This window comes from Myotis yumanensis, unplaced genomic scaffold (genome assembly GCF_028538775.1).
Source record: "Myotis yumanensis isolate MYYU_CA2020_CCGP unplaced genomic scaffold, mMyoYum1.0.hap1 SCAF_6, whole genome shotgun sequence".
Taxonomy (NCBI): Eukaryota; Metazoa; Chordata; class Mammalia; order Chiroptera; family Vespertilionidae; genus Myotis; species Myotis yumanensis.
Genome location: NW_027223757.1, coordinates 20451241 through 20467126, shown reverse-complemented (window position 1 = coordinate 20467126; position 15886 = coordinate 20451241). Strand labels below are relative to the sequence as shown.

At 36.8% G+C, this 15886-nt stretch overlaps 1 protein-coding gene across 7 annotated transcripts in view; it reads right to left on the bottom strand.

Moving 5' to 3' along the window:
* The window catches only part of AKAP7 (A-kinase anchoring protein 7), a 99663-nt gene that overhangs the window by 74560 nt on the left and 9217 nt on the right, over positions 1–15886 (bottom strand). For all 7 annotated transcript variants that reach the window (XR_011471817.1, XR_011471816.1, XM_070417692.1 and 4 more), the window contains exons 3-4: positions 8814–8944; positions 568–701 (exon numbers count right to left, since the gene is read on the bottom strand). Coding sequence is in view for 5 of the 7 variants with exons in the window: in XM_070417692.1 (XP_070273793.1) it covers positions 568–701; positions 8814–8944 (265 nt within the window). In the remaining 2 variants the exon portion in view is untranslated. The remainder of the gene's footprint in view (positions 1–567; positions 702–8813; positions 8945–15886) is intronic.

The following is a 15886-nucleotide window of genomic DNA, read 5'->3' as shown; positions in this document are numbered from 1 at the left end:
CCCCAGTAGGAGATGTGCAGGAGGCAGCTGATCGATGTTTCTCTCTCATCGATGTTTCTAACTCTCTATCCCTCACCCTTCCTCTCTGTAAAAAAATCAATAAAATATATTTTAAAAAAATAATAATAATATTGAGTGCCTACGAGGTGTCAGCCCTATACTAAGAACTCTTACATATATTGGAACTATTATTTTCTCCATTTACTTAAAAAGTAAATTTCTTTTTCCAAAATCAGACATCTTTAAAGAGGTGTTTGTGCCATAGTGTGTTCCAGAGTCTTTATCTAGAATCCTAACCTAAATGGTCAGACTTCAGAGGGCTTATATAATTAACATGGGCAAAAAAACTGCATTGTCAAGGGCTACCACTGGATAACAAAAAACAGAGTTTTAAAGTCTACATTAGACTTTAAAGAATATTTACACAGCTAATTCGGTACATTGACTACTGGTTGGAATAAATTAAAGAATACTTCTTTAGAATTGAAATGCCTTTTGGGTTCTGCTGTTTATTCATAGTAAAGTAATAATTTGATAAACAATCTTCAAGAAAGACATATTACTCACATGTTTACTTCATCGTCATTTAACTTCATCACCAACAGCGTAATATGAAAGGAACCATCACCTGTCATTGCCTTGGCCAGGCGCTTATCTTGTTGTATTACTGCATTCTGCAGGATCTTAATTCCTTTTGTAACCTAATCCACATACAGACACAGAATAGAGATCAGGTAAGCAAAATTTCCTTATGGCAAAGTGTAAATCAAGAAGAAACATAAGCAACCACCAAAATTAGAAACGTCAAGATTCTTCAACCAAACAAAACTGAATTGTCTACTGAATTTGAATTCTCAAATATCCTAATAGGTGATTTGGAAAGCTTAATAGGATGCATAAGTTTGTCAAATCATACAATGCTTACCCATCTTAAGAACATCGAGCCTAACACCGTTATTTTACAAATCGGGTCACTAAGTTGAGCAGAAAATCTTTCAATGGCCATGCATCTCTTCAGAAAGTTCTCCTTGAATATACAGTATGGTTTACTATAATTAGGATCTTTCCTTTTAAAAGTTTTATTTTTGCACAGAATGATCAAGCCATCATACAACAGCCCATTTCTGTTGGAAGTCATATTTATTAATCCCCTAGTGTCGTGGTCAGCAAACCGTGGCTCACAAGCCACATGCGGCTCTTTGGCCCCTTCAGTGTGGCTCTTCCACAAAATACCACATGCGGGCGTGCACATACAGTGCGATTGAAACTTCGTGGCCCATGCACAGAAGTCGGTATTTTGTGGAAGTGCCACATTGAAGGGGCCAAAGAGCCTCATGTGGCTAGCAAGCCGCGGTTTGCCGAGCCGCAGTTTGCCGGCCACTGCCCTAGTGAATGTGTCTAAGAACCCATTCTTCATGGCTTTGAGATTTTTAAAACAGCAACAATTTCAATAGGGATGACTAGTGTCATTTTTCCAGACATGTGAGGAGGGAGAGTGGCAAAGAAATCCAAACACATATATTAGAAAAGCCCTTCCAATTCGCATCCAGACAAAACCCCAGGTCCTTTACCAGCCTTCCCCTCTCACCACCTACCCTCCTCCTTTCCAGTGAGACCCAACTCTAGTCAACTTCTAAATGTGAGTGTACTAGAAGACAGTTCACATAGAAAACGGCAAACTGAGCCCGGCCCTGAGAAAAGAGAGCGCACAGAAGCCCTGAGGCAGCAGAATTAGTCAGAGAGAAAAGGCAAAGGGAGAGAAGGGCTGGGAACAGGAGCAGAGTCAGGGAAAAGGCAGCAGAGATAAGAAAGCACTGAGTCAGGAGCACAGCAGACTGTCCTTGATACCAGACTAGCTGTTTTATCCTGAACAGTGCTCCCATTATCTGAGGAACGTGCCTGGGCAAATCCTGGGATGTGTCCTGGGATGTGACTGCTGGGGAATCTTTACAACAAATGCACGCCACCCAAAAGAGTCTCAGCGTTTCTCTATTCCTTGCAATCTGGAGGACCGGAACACAGGAAACAGCGCTTCCCGGGTAGGAATTTACACAGCAACACCTAACATGATATTTTCCTACGCAAGATGTCACTGGTGCGACACCCAGTAAAAGAATATTGATGGCCTGTTAATAACAGAATGTAACCGTACACAAAGATCTTATAGAGCCACAGTTTCCTCTACACGACACGGATAAAACTAAATTATAAACTCCTCCAGGGCAATACCTATTTCTTCTACCCCACTACCTTACCACAGTGCCTGGTAATAATAACAAAAACAACATTTAACCAATGACACCAGTCACTAACCTGTATTGTGTGGCCACTAGGTTCTAGGCAGGATAGTAAGCTCTTTACACATACTAGTTCACTGAAGCCTCTCTACAATCCTATGAGGCACACATTGGTATCATTTCTACTAAAAGAATTTGAACCACAGAAGTTTTTTTTAAAAAATCCCTTTACAATCATATACCCAAGACAGCACAGGAACTTAAGAAAATGGTAAATTGCAGTGCGTGGGAAAAGATGAGGGAGGCACCTGCAGGAAAGACCGGAAAGGGTGTGGAGGAGGGGATGTAGCTGAGAGCAATGGAGTAAGAGTTTTCAAGAAGGCAAGGAGAGGGTCAGAGATGTGGGTACCGACTTAAGAAATGAAACCTTGAGGGGAAAAATTCTTTTAAAGGAAGGTTTTGGGAAATCTTACTGGATACTGTGTAATGGAACAACACACTATCCCTCTTAAAACAAAGCCTTTAGTGTACGTTTATATTAAATTTGAATTTTGAGAGTTCTTCCCCGGTGCAATGAAGTGCTGAAATTGGCTTTTGGGAATAATGAAGCAGCTGAAGAAGGTCCAAGTTCATATGGAAGGGGCCTAAATAGGTGCTCAACAATGTCAGACCTCAAAACAGTATCATTACATCTTCTAATCTTAGCTGATACAATAGGTAATTCTGGCTTAACTGATAACGAAAAGGTGATTTAGGATGAGAACTTTGCTATGTGACACAGAGAGATGTAAGTGAGGGGTGCTGGACATGGCCCAAGAGTCCTGGATTTTAACCGCAGGCCTGCCACAGGTATAACCGCATACAAGCCACCTAGTGTCACTAAATCTTGGTTTCTCCCCTGGCAAAATAGGAATAATAAAATGTGTATTGCCAAACTTATAAAGTACGTTAAAGATCACAGTAGATAAGCTATATAGTAGATGAACCACTTTGTAAACTCTATACCACTTGCCTAACAGAAGGTTTGCAACATTCCAATGTTATTAAAATCAGTGGTTCTCTTCCTTAGGCAATTTTGCCTCCCAGGGGACATGTGGCAATGCCTGGCCACACTTTGACTGTCACAACGGAAGGTTTGCTACTTGCATCCAGTGAGTACAGTATTTGCATTTTCTTAGTCTTAAAAGCTTAGTTTTCATTCTAAGCTCAAATACTAATTATACATAAATTCAGGACAATACTCAAATTCCATTCATTTGTATATTCTACATTTTAGTGCAATACCGTACATGGTAAAATAGTTTTAGACCATTCATATCTTTGAATAATCCAGTAGCTTGTAAAGTCACTAATTAAAAACTGTAAAACACTTTGAAGACTATTTCTCCAAAGTCACACAGTACTTACAATGCAGGATTAACATCAAACCTATGAAAATTCTAAAGTTAATCTAATCAAGTTACATATGTCTGATTATTCTTTGATGGGACAGATTAATTTATATATTCCTTGATATCATCTTAACAGTTTTTAAAATACATTCTATTCCTAATTACATTCTTAAAAGATAAAAAGGAAAAATGCTTCAAGACTCTGAAGTCTTGTCTATATGCTATTAAAACAAGTACTAATGTCATTAAAGACCAAAGGGAATTAATTTTTATACTCACTGTTTAAAATTCATAAATTCATTAAAGCTTATCTTTCACCATAACCTGCAGCCATTGGCAATACTGCACAATGCACATATTAATGATGTAGTACTACAGAGTCATATTTAAATGTCACATTGAAAGAAACCTTTTAAAATAAACTGCTTTTTTAAATTCTTTTTTCTTTTAATATATTTTTATTGATTTCAGGGAGAAAGGGAGAGGGAGAGAGAGATAGAAATATCAATGATGAGAGAGAAGCATTGACTGGCCGCCTTCTGCACGCCCCCTAGTGGGGATTGAGCCCAAAACCTGGGCATGTGCCCTTGACTGGAATCAAACCTGGGACCCTTCAAGTCTGCAGGCTGACGCTCTATCCACTGAGCCAAACCAGCCAGGGCTAAATTCTTAAATATTTCACTCACTGAGTAATTTCTGGTTGTTTAGAGAATAAATCAGACACCCATCTGCTAAACCTCACCGCTAAGCCATATTGCATTGAAAATAACACTATGAGGAAATTAATTTTTATATTTTTTAAGCTTTCTAATTAAATCAAAGTCTATTGTGAGTTCAAAGAAAAGGCCTTAAAGTTAGTGTGCAAGAGAGCGTGTGCGCATGTTACATTGCTACCTAGCTTTTCTTCAAAGCTAAATACTCTCATTTTTCTTGCTTGTCTACAACCATGAAAAACAACTCAAAAAGTTGATGATTTAGTAATAACTGAAGTAAAACTAAGAAATTATCCTCAAATAGGAGTATTTTTAATATCTATCAAGTGCTTCACATACATGATCATATCAAATACTTTCGCAATTACATTTCCCAGAAACTGAATGTGCAAATCTACTTGCATATTCTCCTGACCAAAATGATGAAATACAGAATTAAATGTAACAAATGCCTTTTTAAGCCTCTAAAAAATCATACTTTTCTACTAGTATAGAAAAAACTGTCTTACAAAGAAATTAATACACTCCTAATTTCAATCAACTTCTGATTGTTCCCTTACATTTTCAATGCTGATTTACCTTAAATTACTACTTCTGATAAGAGAGCATATAAAATCTAGTCAGTTAAGAAACACTGAAGATTTATTATAGCTCCATTAAATTTTTTTCTTTTTTATTTTCATATTTGAGCTAAGTAATTGCTGGTAATGCAGAAATACATACTTTCATATACTTAAAATTAGGATATTTTGATGCAGTCATTCTAATTCATTTTCCAATTCCATTATTTAAAAATATGAAATCATTATTTTCCACTAATAAAGAATTCAAAACATCTAAGAACATGTTTAAAAATCAAAGATCCATGTAAGTCTGAAAACTTTTTTCTCTAAAACTAGATGCCAACAAGTAGAGGCCAAAAGTAGAGCAACTCATTGTGAATGTGCTAGCTTCCCAAAGCTTGTTTGCAGGTCACTTAATTGAAATTTGGAGTACAGTCTCCCATTGAAACAATGTTATAAATGCCGCTCCTTTTCCCAGGCCTTCCCACAAAAGCTCATAAGTAGTTTAAAAAGAAAATTAACATTAGATACTTGAAAACAAACAAACAAAAAAGGTGCTCACACAAAAGATAGAAAATGTACCTCCTAAAGTCCCATTCTTACCTCTAAACCCCATATTTAATATGTAAGCTTTCTGTTGCCTAGAAATAAGTCTCTTGAGAGACTTATTACATTATTAAAATATTTGGTTTTGAGGTCACTTGAAATCTGTATTCCCCACTATTACAAGTTTCCCTAGCCCCTCAAAGACAAACAACTACTGTTGAGCCTATATTATAAAACCGACATTTATAACACTGTATTTATTATTTGTAATGTTCTGGTTGTAACTTAGTATGCCAGAAACACATCTTTTGCCCCTGAAATGACATTATTTTGTGTTTGCTCTTGGCCAAGCACTGTTGTAGGTACTGGGAATGGGCTGAAAAACTCTGTAAGAAGACTAACAAGTGTCAAATTGCAAGGATGACAAATGACAAAAGGAAAGACTTTCATGTCTTTTGGGGGAAGGGGCAGATTGAGCTCTTCAGGGGGGTCACAGTGGAGAGGCTTGAGCTGAGATTTTTGGCTTTAACAAACCCAGAGAGGAAAGAAAACTCCCCACCAGAGAAGGGCAGAGGGACCCCAGTAAGTTCACAGAAGGCCAGAGGGGGCTCCAGCAGAAGGAAGGAGGGCTGAAGTGGAGGTCAGACTATGCAGAATCTTATAGACTGTGGTAAAGACTTTGTCTTTATCCTAAGGTCACTGGGAAAATACTGAAATGTATAGATAGGGAGGTAATATGTCCAGATTTGGGTTTAGAAAATAATAATAATCAATTCCATTTTATACCTGAAGAAACTGAAACTATGGAAATTTAGTAACCTGACCTACATCCACAGTAGAGTTTGTGACCCAGCTGGTATTTGAACAAAGTCTGTCAGACTCTAAAGCTTGGACTCTTGTCATTTTCTATACAACATCCCAGAGGTTGAGAAGCAGAAACAAAGGCTGCTCAGTGAAAACTAAGGTTTGCAAACAGTTCTCTCATCCCCTTTCCTCCCGTCACCTGAACTAAGAGGTGAAGGAAAGACTTTCTCTACCAGCTTTCTTCTCAGTTCCCTTCCCCATCCACCTTTCCCCACCACATCACCCCACCAATCTTTGCTTGAAGAGGTGAGAAACCAGAATTAGTAGGGTTAGGGTCAAGATCAGGGTTAGGATTAGGGTTAGGGAGAAGGCATGAGTTAAGGATGATACAGAACTGCTATTCAGACCACCATGAAAGCCAAAAGTAGAGGGGAGGAGAAAGATAAAATGAAGGGCCTAATGAAAGTAATGTATGAAGTTTTCAACAATTTTTATACTAATTGACTCTGCAGTGGAACACTCTCTAACCAACAAATCAAAATAAGTAAACTGAAGTCTCTCCCAATCACAAATCACAGGTCCTTGGGAAGACCCTTCTATTTCACAATCAGTTTCTTGAGGACCTGGCTTGGGTCTGACTGCTCCGTTAGCAGCAACACCTTTGATGTCCTACTCTCCTCTAATCCCCATATGTACACATGATCCTTTATTTCAAAGAAAACCTTTCCAAATAACTCACAAGTAATTTATTTTTAAAAATATTTTTTATTGATTTCAGAGAAGAAGGAAGGAGGGAGAGAGATACAGAAACATCAGTGGAGAGAATCATGGATGGGCTCCTCCTACATGCCCCCACTCAGTATCAAACCCACAACACAGGCATGTGCCCCGACTCCTGTGTTCATAAGTCAATGCTCAACCACCCAGCCACACCAGCCAGGCAGCATTTTAAAATCTATAATAAATAATAAAAGCATAATATGCTAATTAGACCAGATGTCCTTCCAGACAACCTTCTGGATGAAGCCGGGGCTGCGAGGGAAGCCTGGGTCCCGGGTGCCTGCCAGCGGCCAGAGGAAAGCCAGGGGTCCCAGGTGCCAGAGGGAAGCCGGTGCCGGCAGCCAGGGGAAGGAAGGCCTACTCTTGCACGGATTTCATGCATCAGGGCTCTAGTAATATATAACTGTTGGTTACATTAAACTAAACACTTTTAAGAACTATTTTACTATTAACCCCCCAGTATGTACCAGTGAAATCAGAATATGATTCTACGATCTTGTACTGTTAGGAATACAATTTATCTTTTCATTTGTCTTCTTTCCCTGGCTAAAGCTTATCTAAAAGACTAGATATTTCTTAGAATGTCCCAAGAGAATTTTTTTCTTATGATATTTATTTCTTTGATCTCAATTTTGTTTATTTTTAAAGATTCATTAGCATTCCCTAGAAACATTTTAGTTAAGTAAGGGGAGAAGCAACCTGAAAGTGCCCAGTAAAAAGAGATTAAAACCCACAATCAAAGAGAAATTCAGTTCTGGCTCTTAAATTGGGTCAATATGTAAATGCAGTCAGTCTTCCAAGTCAGGCGTTGTTTTGTAAGGCATTTCAATTCCTACATCACTGCTCTAGCAGTTGTATTTTTTTTTAACTTAAAATATTTATTGTTGAAAGTATTACAGAGGTCCTCTTTTCCCCCTATAATCTCTTTAGCCCACTACTCTAGCAGTTTTAATTAGATACTGTAGTTTGCTTTCTCAGCCACATATAGAAGGGTTTCTTAATGTGGCTAATTAGCTGATCTGATTTCCTATTATTCATACCACATTAATTTTTCAGATTTTTAATAGATTTCTACCAAGTCTGTCATGTAATATTAAGTTGATATGACAGTGAGTAATTTTTAAAGAAATTATGCTGCAGCCCTGGCTGGTTTGGCTCAGTGGATAGAGTGTCGGCCTGGGGACTAAGGAGTCCCAGGTTCGATTCCGGTCAGGGGCGTGTGCCTTGGTTGCGGGCACATCCCCAGTAGGGGGTGTGCGGGAGGCAGCTGATCGATGCTTCTCTCTCATCGATGTTTCTGACTCTCTATCCCTCTTCCTTCCTCTCTGTAAAAAATCAATAAAACATATTTTTAAAAAAAGAAATTATGCTGCAATCATCATTACCATATACAGGACTAAGCAGCAAGAAAGCCCAGTTTACTTTCCCAGCAAAGATTTCAGAATTCCTCTCTTTCTACCTGGTCACTGCTCTCAGCTCCTGAAAGTTTCCTCTGTTGTGGTGAACAAATGCTTAGGAAGGACCATGACATGCCATCTGGCAATACTTTCTCAAGTGGCTTTTACAAAATTGTTTAAATATGATGGTTGAAATAATATTTTTCAAAATTATTTTTTAAATATATTCCATTCAAATACAAATATTCCCTATAAGGCCCAGCTAACACGCCACCAAAGACTCCTACAAACTGAGAGAAAATGGGCTTACAAGTAAGTATTTAGTGTACTTTAAGTATAATTTAGAACTTTATAGTAAAAATAGTTTGTAAAAATATAGCACCTCTTTGTTGGTGATTGGAATGGATAGGAAATAGTTTGGTTGATAGTCTTTGTACTTTTTCTTCTTCTTTATTTGATCTTTATATTCATTTTCTTCACTTCTTTCCAAATTTACTTGAGGTACATCAGTGACTAGAAGATAAAAATCAAACAATAATATACCTAATGTATTAAAACAAAGTTAATATATGAAACAAAAACTATATAAGTATCAATCATTCACAACGGTCATTTTCAAATCTAAAGCAGGAGCTGGCAAACTCTCCCACACAGGACCTCAGAGTAAGTATTTTAGACTTTGCATATCATATAGTCTCAGTCAAAACTACCCAAGTCAAAACACAGATGAATAGGTATGGCTGTGTTCCAGTAAAACTTTCACAAACCAGCCAGCCAGTGGGTCACAGTGTACTAACCTCTGATCTAACACATGACCATCCACCGTTCTCACCTCTGTGCCACAAAATTCCTGACCCTAGGAAACATTATTTTTTCATCAATCCTGTGTGACTCAATATGTGTGACTACTTGTAGCAGTGCCACTCAAAGTTTGGTTTGCAGCCAATGTCACACTACAAGCTATTTGTTGTAAAAATTAAGAGACTACTTCAGAAACACTCATAGCACTTAGGCGAAGGAATTTTGTCTACTGAGTTTTGGTTTCTACTCTGTTGGTCATTTTTAAAACATTTTTCTAATAATTCATTTTTATTGCCTTTTACAAAAGTATCAGTGGGCAACAAATAGGAATTACAAACAAAACAAAACTGGTCCTTGACTGTAGATCATTTCAGAAGCACTTAACGCACTTCTTTTTAAAGTCATATTCAAAAGACTCATTTATAACATTCAGCAATTCTAATTATGAAGCTATGCCCCCAGAAATAATCACCAAATCAGTGTGAAATTGTCTCTCCTTTTTTAGAGATTTTTCCTGGGGCTTCTATATGTATGCAAAACTACCATTAATTGAGTTTTCAGGCTGTGTCTTCCTGAACAGTAGCTTACTGTTCAAACTGGAGTGTCTCGTAGAGACTTTGTAAAAATACTAATATATTTTCTAAGGTATGCTTTTGGAAAGGAGTGGGAGGGAAGAACCACCTAATTACATTTAATCTCACAGGTTGGTTTCATCTTTGGATCAATTCTAGTAGACCACAGTGACCACCTGCACCCAATGCCTTGAGAAAGACTGGCAAAAGTCTGAGCTAAACCAATAGCATAATTCCCACGTGTCTATACAACCCGGATCTTACTAAGCCTCTCATTTCACATATGATGAAACAATAGCAGAAAATCCTTTAAAAACTGCTCAGTATCACAGAGTTGAGTCTGGTATCTAGACCTCAAGTCTCCTAGAATACTTTCTATTGGATCAAACTACTTCTCCATTGCAGTTCTGCCTAAGTAGTTACTATTACACACAAAACTCGTCTTCCAACAAGCATCTTCCTATCAAGTCACTTCAATTCTTTATCTGAGAACCAGAAAGTCTGGCCTGTCCTTGGAGATATAGCTGATTCTAGGTCTGGGGCACAAAATGGATCAGAGCGGCCTGGAAATCAAAGACTCCTGGACCATGTCAGAAGTCTCTGGAGCATATTTGAAAGTTGCCGACATTGGCCAAAGATTAAACAAATTGAGGATCAAATAGAATAATAACTTCAATGATGTTATTTAAACATCAAATAAGTTTAAAACCATCAGTTCAAGATAATAAACAAAAGAAAAATTAAAACCAAAAACTTACAGGTCACCTTTGGAGGAGTCTAAAGAACTGTTATTCTAAAAATCTGATGATAAAGAGGAAAAATAAATCACACATTTATCCAATCTCTCTTTATGACCAAAGAGTTATAAAAGAAGTAAGTTAATTAAGGTAAAGTCCTTCTTTATAGAAATTTTCAGCTCATAAATGCAAAATAATAGAGTTAAAATATCACCATTTTGAAATACATAATAGAGCAATGGGATCAACCCAAAGTTCATCAATGAACAATCCATTAGATAGAAAGCTGATGGAAACTCTCATAATGGATACATCAGATGACAAGATAGAAAGCCACTGATCAATTCTAGCATCACAAAAAGGCAAGACAACCAAGCATTATGTTTCTCCTGATGTCACACAATAGTAAAATCAAAACATTTTTGCAGCATTTTTATTCCAAAACTTGAAAAAGCCTCCTAATATAACTACTAGTTAACTGTAAATATAAAGGACAGCGAAAGATGTTAGATGACCATAATAGGGTACTTCTACACAACCTGACTTCTTCGCCAATAAACACACACACTCACACACGCACACACTCATGCACACACACACAAAGACCTATAGATGAAAAGAGATAAAAGAGATGTGTCAATCAAATATAATCATAGACTTTGGTTCCTAATTCAAACCAGTTTTTAAAAATTATGTCAAAGAAAAGTGAATGCTGACATTTGATGACTTAAGGAATTACTGTTATTTGTTAGTATCGAGAGGATGCTTTGGGTAGTTTTTAAAAAGGAATATCTTTTAAGATGCACACTACCGCCCTGGCTGGTTGGGCTCACTGGATAGAGCGTCAGCCTGGGGACTGGAGGGTCCCGGGTTCGATTCTAGCCAAGGGCATGTACCTTGGTTGCGGGCACATCCCCAGTGGGGGTTGTGCAGGAGGCAGCTGATCGATGCTTCTCTCTCATCGATGTTTCTAACTCTCTATCCCTCTCCCTTCCTCTCTGTAAAAAATCAATAAAATATATTTTTTTAAAAAGATGCACACTACAGTTTTTACAGATAAAAATTATATACCTGCAATTTATTTCAAAATAACCCAGTGAGAAAGAAGTAGTGAACATCAGACTTATTATAATATTCTACTTTTGACTATACTTAAAAGTACACACACACACCAGAGGCAGGGGAGGGACAGATAATCTCCACCTAGGGTTAGTTATAGAATTCTGTGATCTGTGATAAAGTACAACTGTTAACAGCTGTACCAATTAGGACATTTGGTGGTGAAGTTAAATAAAGACGTGTGTCCAAACTAAAATTAACATAGTAGAAAGAGGATCCTAAACCTATAGTCTAGTTTTTATTTTTTTAAATTCCAAGTATAAACCTACTCATGGGTTATGAAGTCATCTTAGGAAATAATAAAAAGGCACTTTTTAAAAACTGAAATGGAATGAAAAGTAATGGAATAGAATTACTATAGGACAGTACATTGCTTGTGGGAAGTTTAAGTATTACTTCATGAAATGTGAGCTTTTTGCGTGCACATGTGTATTGGGTAGAAATGTAAAATATATTTATTTCTTATTATGAACATAAGACACAGAAACATTTTTGCTATATTTTACTCAATATGAACAATACTAAGAAGGGAAATAGACCTAATAACATGGCATTTGAAAGGGCACTGAAGCTTTCAGCATTGTAAATTGTTTTATACCTTATCTATTTAAAACTAAACTGTCCTGCTCTCTATAGCAACAATCTTTGCATTTCAAGCATTCCATATGACCAGTTTGCAGACATACAGAGAAGAAAAACCATAATCTCTGAAGGTAATACTCTTTTTTTTTATCTGAAGGTAATATTCTTAGTTGTAATGTATCACAACTCTAACAATTCTGGCATCATGAGAATGACATAGCATAAAAACCCCAATTCTTGGTAAAAATAAGTACAATGTTTCTCTAAATTCCCTTAGTTTCCTATAATCTTACCAATAACTATTTAACTTTCATTTGAACTGGATTAGCTAAAATTTTCTTTTGGTAGGTATCACAGCCAGGGCAAAATTTGAAATTATCTGATGACAGCTGGGTAAAAGAGGAGATAAATCCTATGAGTGTTTTTTGCTATAGTGGCTTTATTTAACCTTGTAATATATCTGTTTTATTTTTAATTCAGAGAGTCCTGCTGATTTACAGTCAACTTGTTACCTACCGAACCCAGTATCTAATTTTTTTCCTCTTTGTCCATCTTTGTCTTTTTGCTGTAAAGTTTATTTGTATGGCCAGAATATAAATCCCCTTTTTCCTTACTGAACTTCATGTTATTTCTAACTTTGAAATCATAACCTAAGTTCCAAGATATAATTTGCTACTATTCTTTTTATTTAGTCCATATGAAAATACAGTGAACAAAGTACTCGTATAATATCTAGCAATGTTCATACATAGGATAAGAACACTCATAAAACAAGTATAAGAATACATTGTCACAAACAATGCAGATACAACACTAAAATTTCTGAGTACTATTTTTAAAAGAAATTGCCAATCTGGTAGGTTATAATCATATTTGAATGTGCACCCTTTGATACTTATGAAGTTGAATAACTCTCCATACATTTGCCTACTAACTGAACTTCATCTTCTACAACCTTTGCCCAGCACCAATAATAGTATCTGGTACATAGCAGGCATTAAATAATTATGTGTTCAATGAATTAATGTATCTATTAAGCTTTTCTAATTTTTGTTTTCTTGTGTGTGTGTGTGTGTGTGTGTGTGTGTGTGTGTGTGTTTTAAGGGGGGAGAGTAAGATATCAATCCTTAGTATCATTTGGGCCAAATATTTACTTTAAGCCTTTCAAAATAAAATTTGGACTATTCTTCCCCAATCAGTTACAGAAAGGAAACAGAACATAATATACCTTTTTAAAAAACTGATTCAGGATAATACCGGGATAGCAATTCAACTTTATTTGATAAATCATTTTTCTATAAAAAAAATTTTCAGGTACAGTAAGTTTCAATTGATGTATTAAAATATTTAATAGTTGAAGTATTTTTAAAAATACAACTTAACTGTATTAGATAATAAGTAATACAATGATAATTTCCCACATCTCTGAAATCTCTAATAACTACAAGGTTAGATTTCTGTGTGAGGTAAAATAAGGACTGTAATCATTTCAATATGAGAAGAACTAAATTCCACAATGAGGAAAGACATGTTGCAAAAAAAACAAAACAAAAAAAAACTCACTCAAATATTTTATCTTGAATCTTGATTAAATATGGCTTGATAGATAAAGGCTGCGGTTCTCTTAAGGGAATAGAGTCCAATAAACTAAAGGCCTCTACAAATTTATACTTTATGGGAAGCACATTAAGCCATTCCTGTCAGCAACAGAATGACTCTCCCTTGCATACTGCCATTCAGCTTTCAGAAGCAGGACAGCAGCAACCCCATTTTCTGGGTGGTTTACTGGGGGGTATAACCTATTGATCAATGACACTTCTCCCCCCCCCCCCCCATAAAGCAAACGGACCCATCCAGGCCCAGGCCAACAACTCACTAATGCTGCATTTTCTCCCAGAACATGTCCACCCTGTAAAGCCAGAGGTGTGGCTCAGGTTGTAAGGCTTCCTACATATTTCTACAATTTTCTTTTCTATATACATTTGAATATTTTATTTATAATAGATACTTATATCCTAATAAATATAACAAATATATTTACATTTAATTCTAATGTAATATTCTAATACATTTCATATTCTAACATATAATCCTAGTAAAATAGTCTCGTCTCCAAAACTAAACCAAAAAAAAGTAAAGACTCATTTCAGCCAACTAGGCTGCATTTCACCTAGTGACACTGCACCCACACTGAAGGTAATGCAGTTGACAACTGAGACACTTGGATCAAACATTTGGGGAGGAGTTTTCTTACTGGCAAGGATTCGCCTTCCCACGGTGTTCTAATTAGCACTATTTTCCCCATTGCTCTGCCAGGGTTTCAACCAGCAAGAATTTCTTGGCAGTTAATTCACAATTTCCACTCACCAAAGGAAACTGAACGAACCAAAGGCAACAACCAGCTACTTGAGAATTTTAAGGTTGTTGTCTACCACAGAGCCATTCCACTGATTCAATGTCCACGTTACTAAATGTAAGAGAAAGCCCCAAATCATTTCAAGCTACCAACTAATTATTCTGTGTCTGGACATAAACACTGTAACTATATCTATCTTAAGGTTTAAGGGTTGACAATAAAAATCCCAATTTTTATGTATTTCTATACAAATCTCTCTTCACAAAAACGAGTTAGTTTCTGGTTTGCAAAGAATTTTACTATTTGTTCCTTACTGTTTTAGTAAATGCTATTATAATAATGAGCAAACATGCCGAACCGGTTTGGCTCAGTGGATAGAGCATCGGCCTGAGGACTGAAGGGTCCCAGGTTCGATTCCGGTCAAGGGCATGTACCTTGGTTGCAGGCACACCCCCACTGGGGGGCATGCAGGAGGCAGCTGATCGATGTTTCTCTCTCATCGATGTTTCTCGCTCTCTATCCCTCTCCCTTCTTCTCTGTAAAGAATCAATAAAATATATATTAAAAAAAAAATGAGCAAACAAATAAAGGATATGTCTCAAAGGTTTAATACAGTGATTCCCAAAGTGGGCGCTACCGCTCCCCAGTGGGCGCTGCAGCGATCCAGGGGGGCAGTGATGGCCACAGGTGCATTTGGGGGCGATGAGTAACTGCTATTAAAATTTAAAAAAAAAATAATTTCCAGGGGCTGAGTAATATTTTTTCTGGAAAGGGGGCGGTAGACCAAATAAGTTTGGGAACCACTGGTTTAATACGTAGCATTTACACATATTTTACATTTTTAATTGCCTTTTTCCACACATTACCTCTTTTGATCTGTGCAGCAACACCATGTGAGGTAAACAGGAGAAAATTATATTTCACAGTTGAAGAAGTCCAGCTCACAAGCTACCAACTAATTATTCTGTGTCTGGACACAAACACTGTAACTATATCTATCTTAAGGTTTAAGGACATTGTTCTCAATGTCATGCAAGTAGAAAATAAAATAACCAAAACCTAAAACACAAGTTTTCTGTCTCTCTCATTATAACACACCGACTGTGTGTAAGTTGGGAGTTTGAACTCAATCTTCCCACAAAAGTAATATTATACATGGTGGTCTGGAGTCTAGACCAGTGGTCGGCAAACTCATTAGTCAACAGAGCCAAATATCAACGATTGAAATTTCTTTTGAACTTAAACTATATAGTTAGGTACATTGTTTTTTAAACTTAAACTATATAGG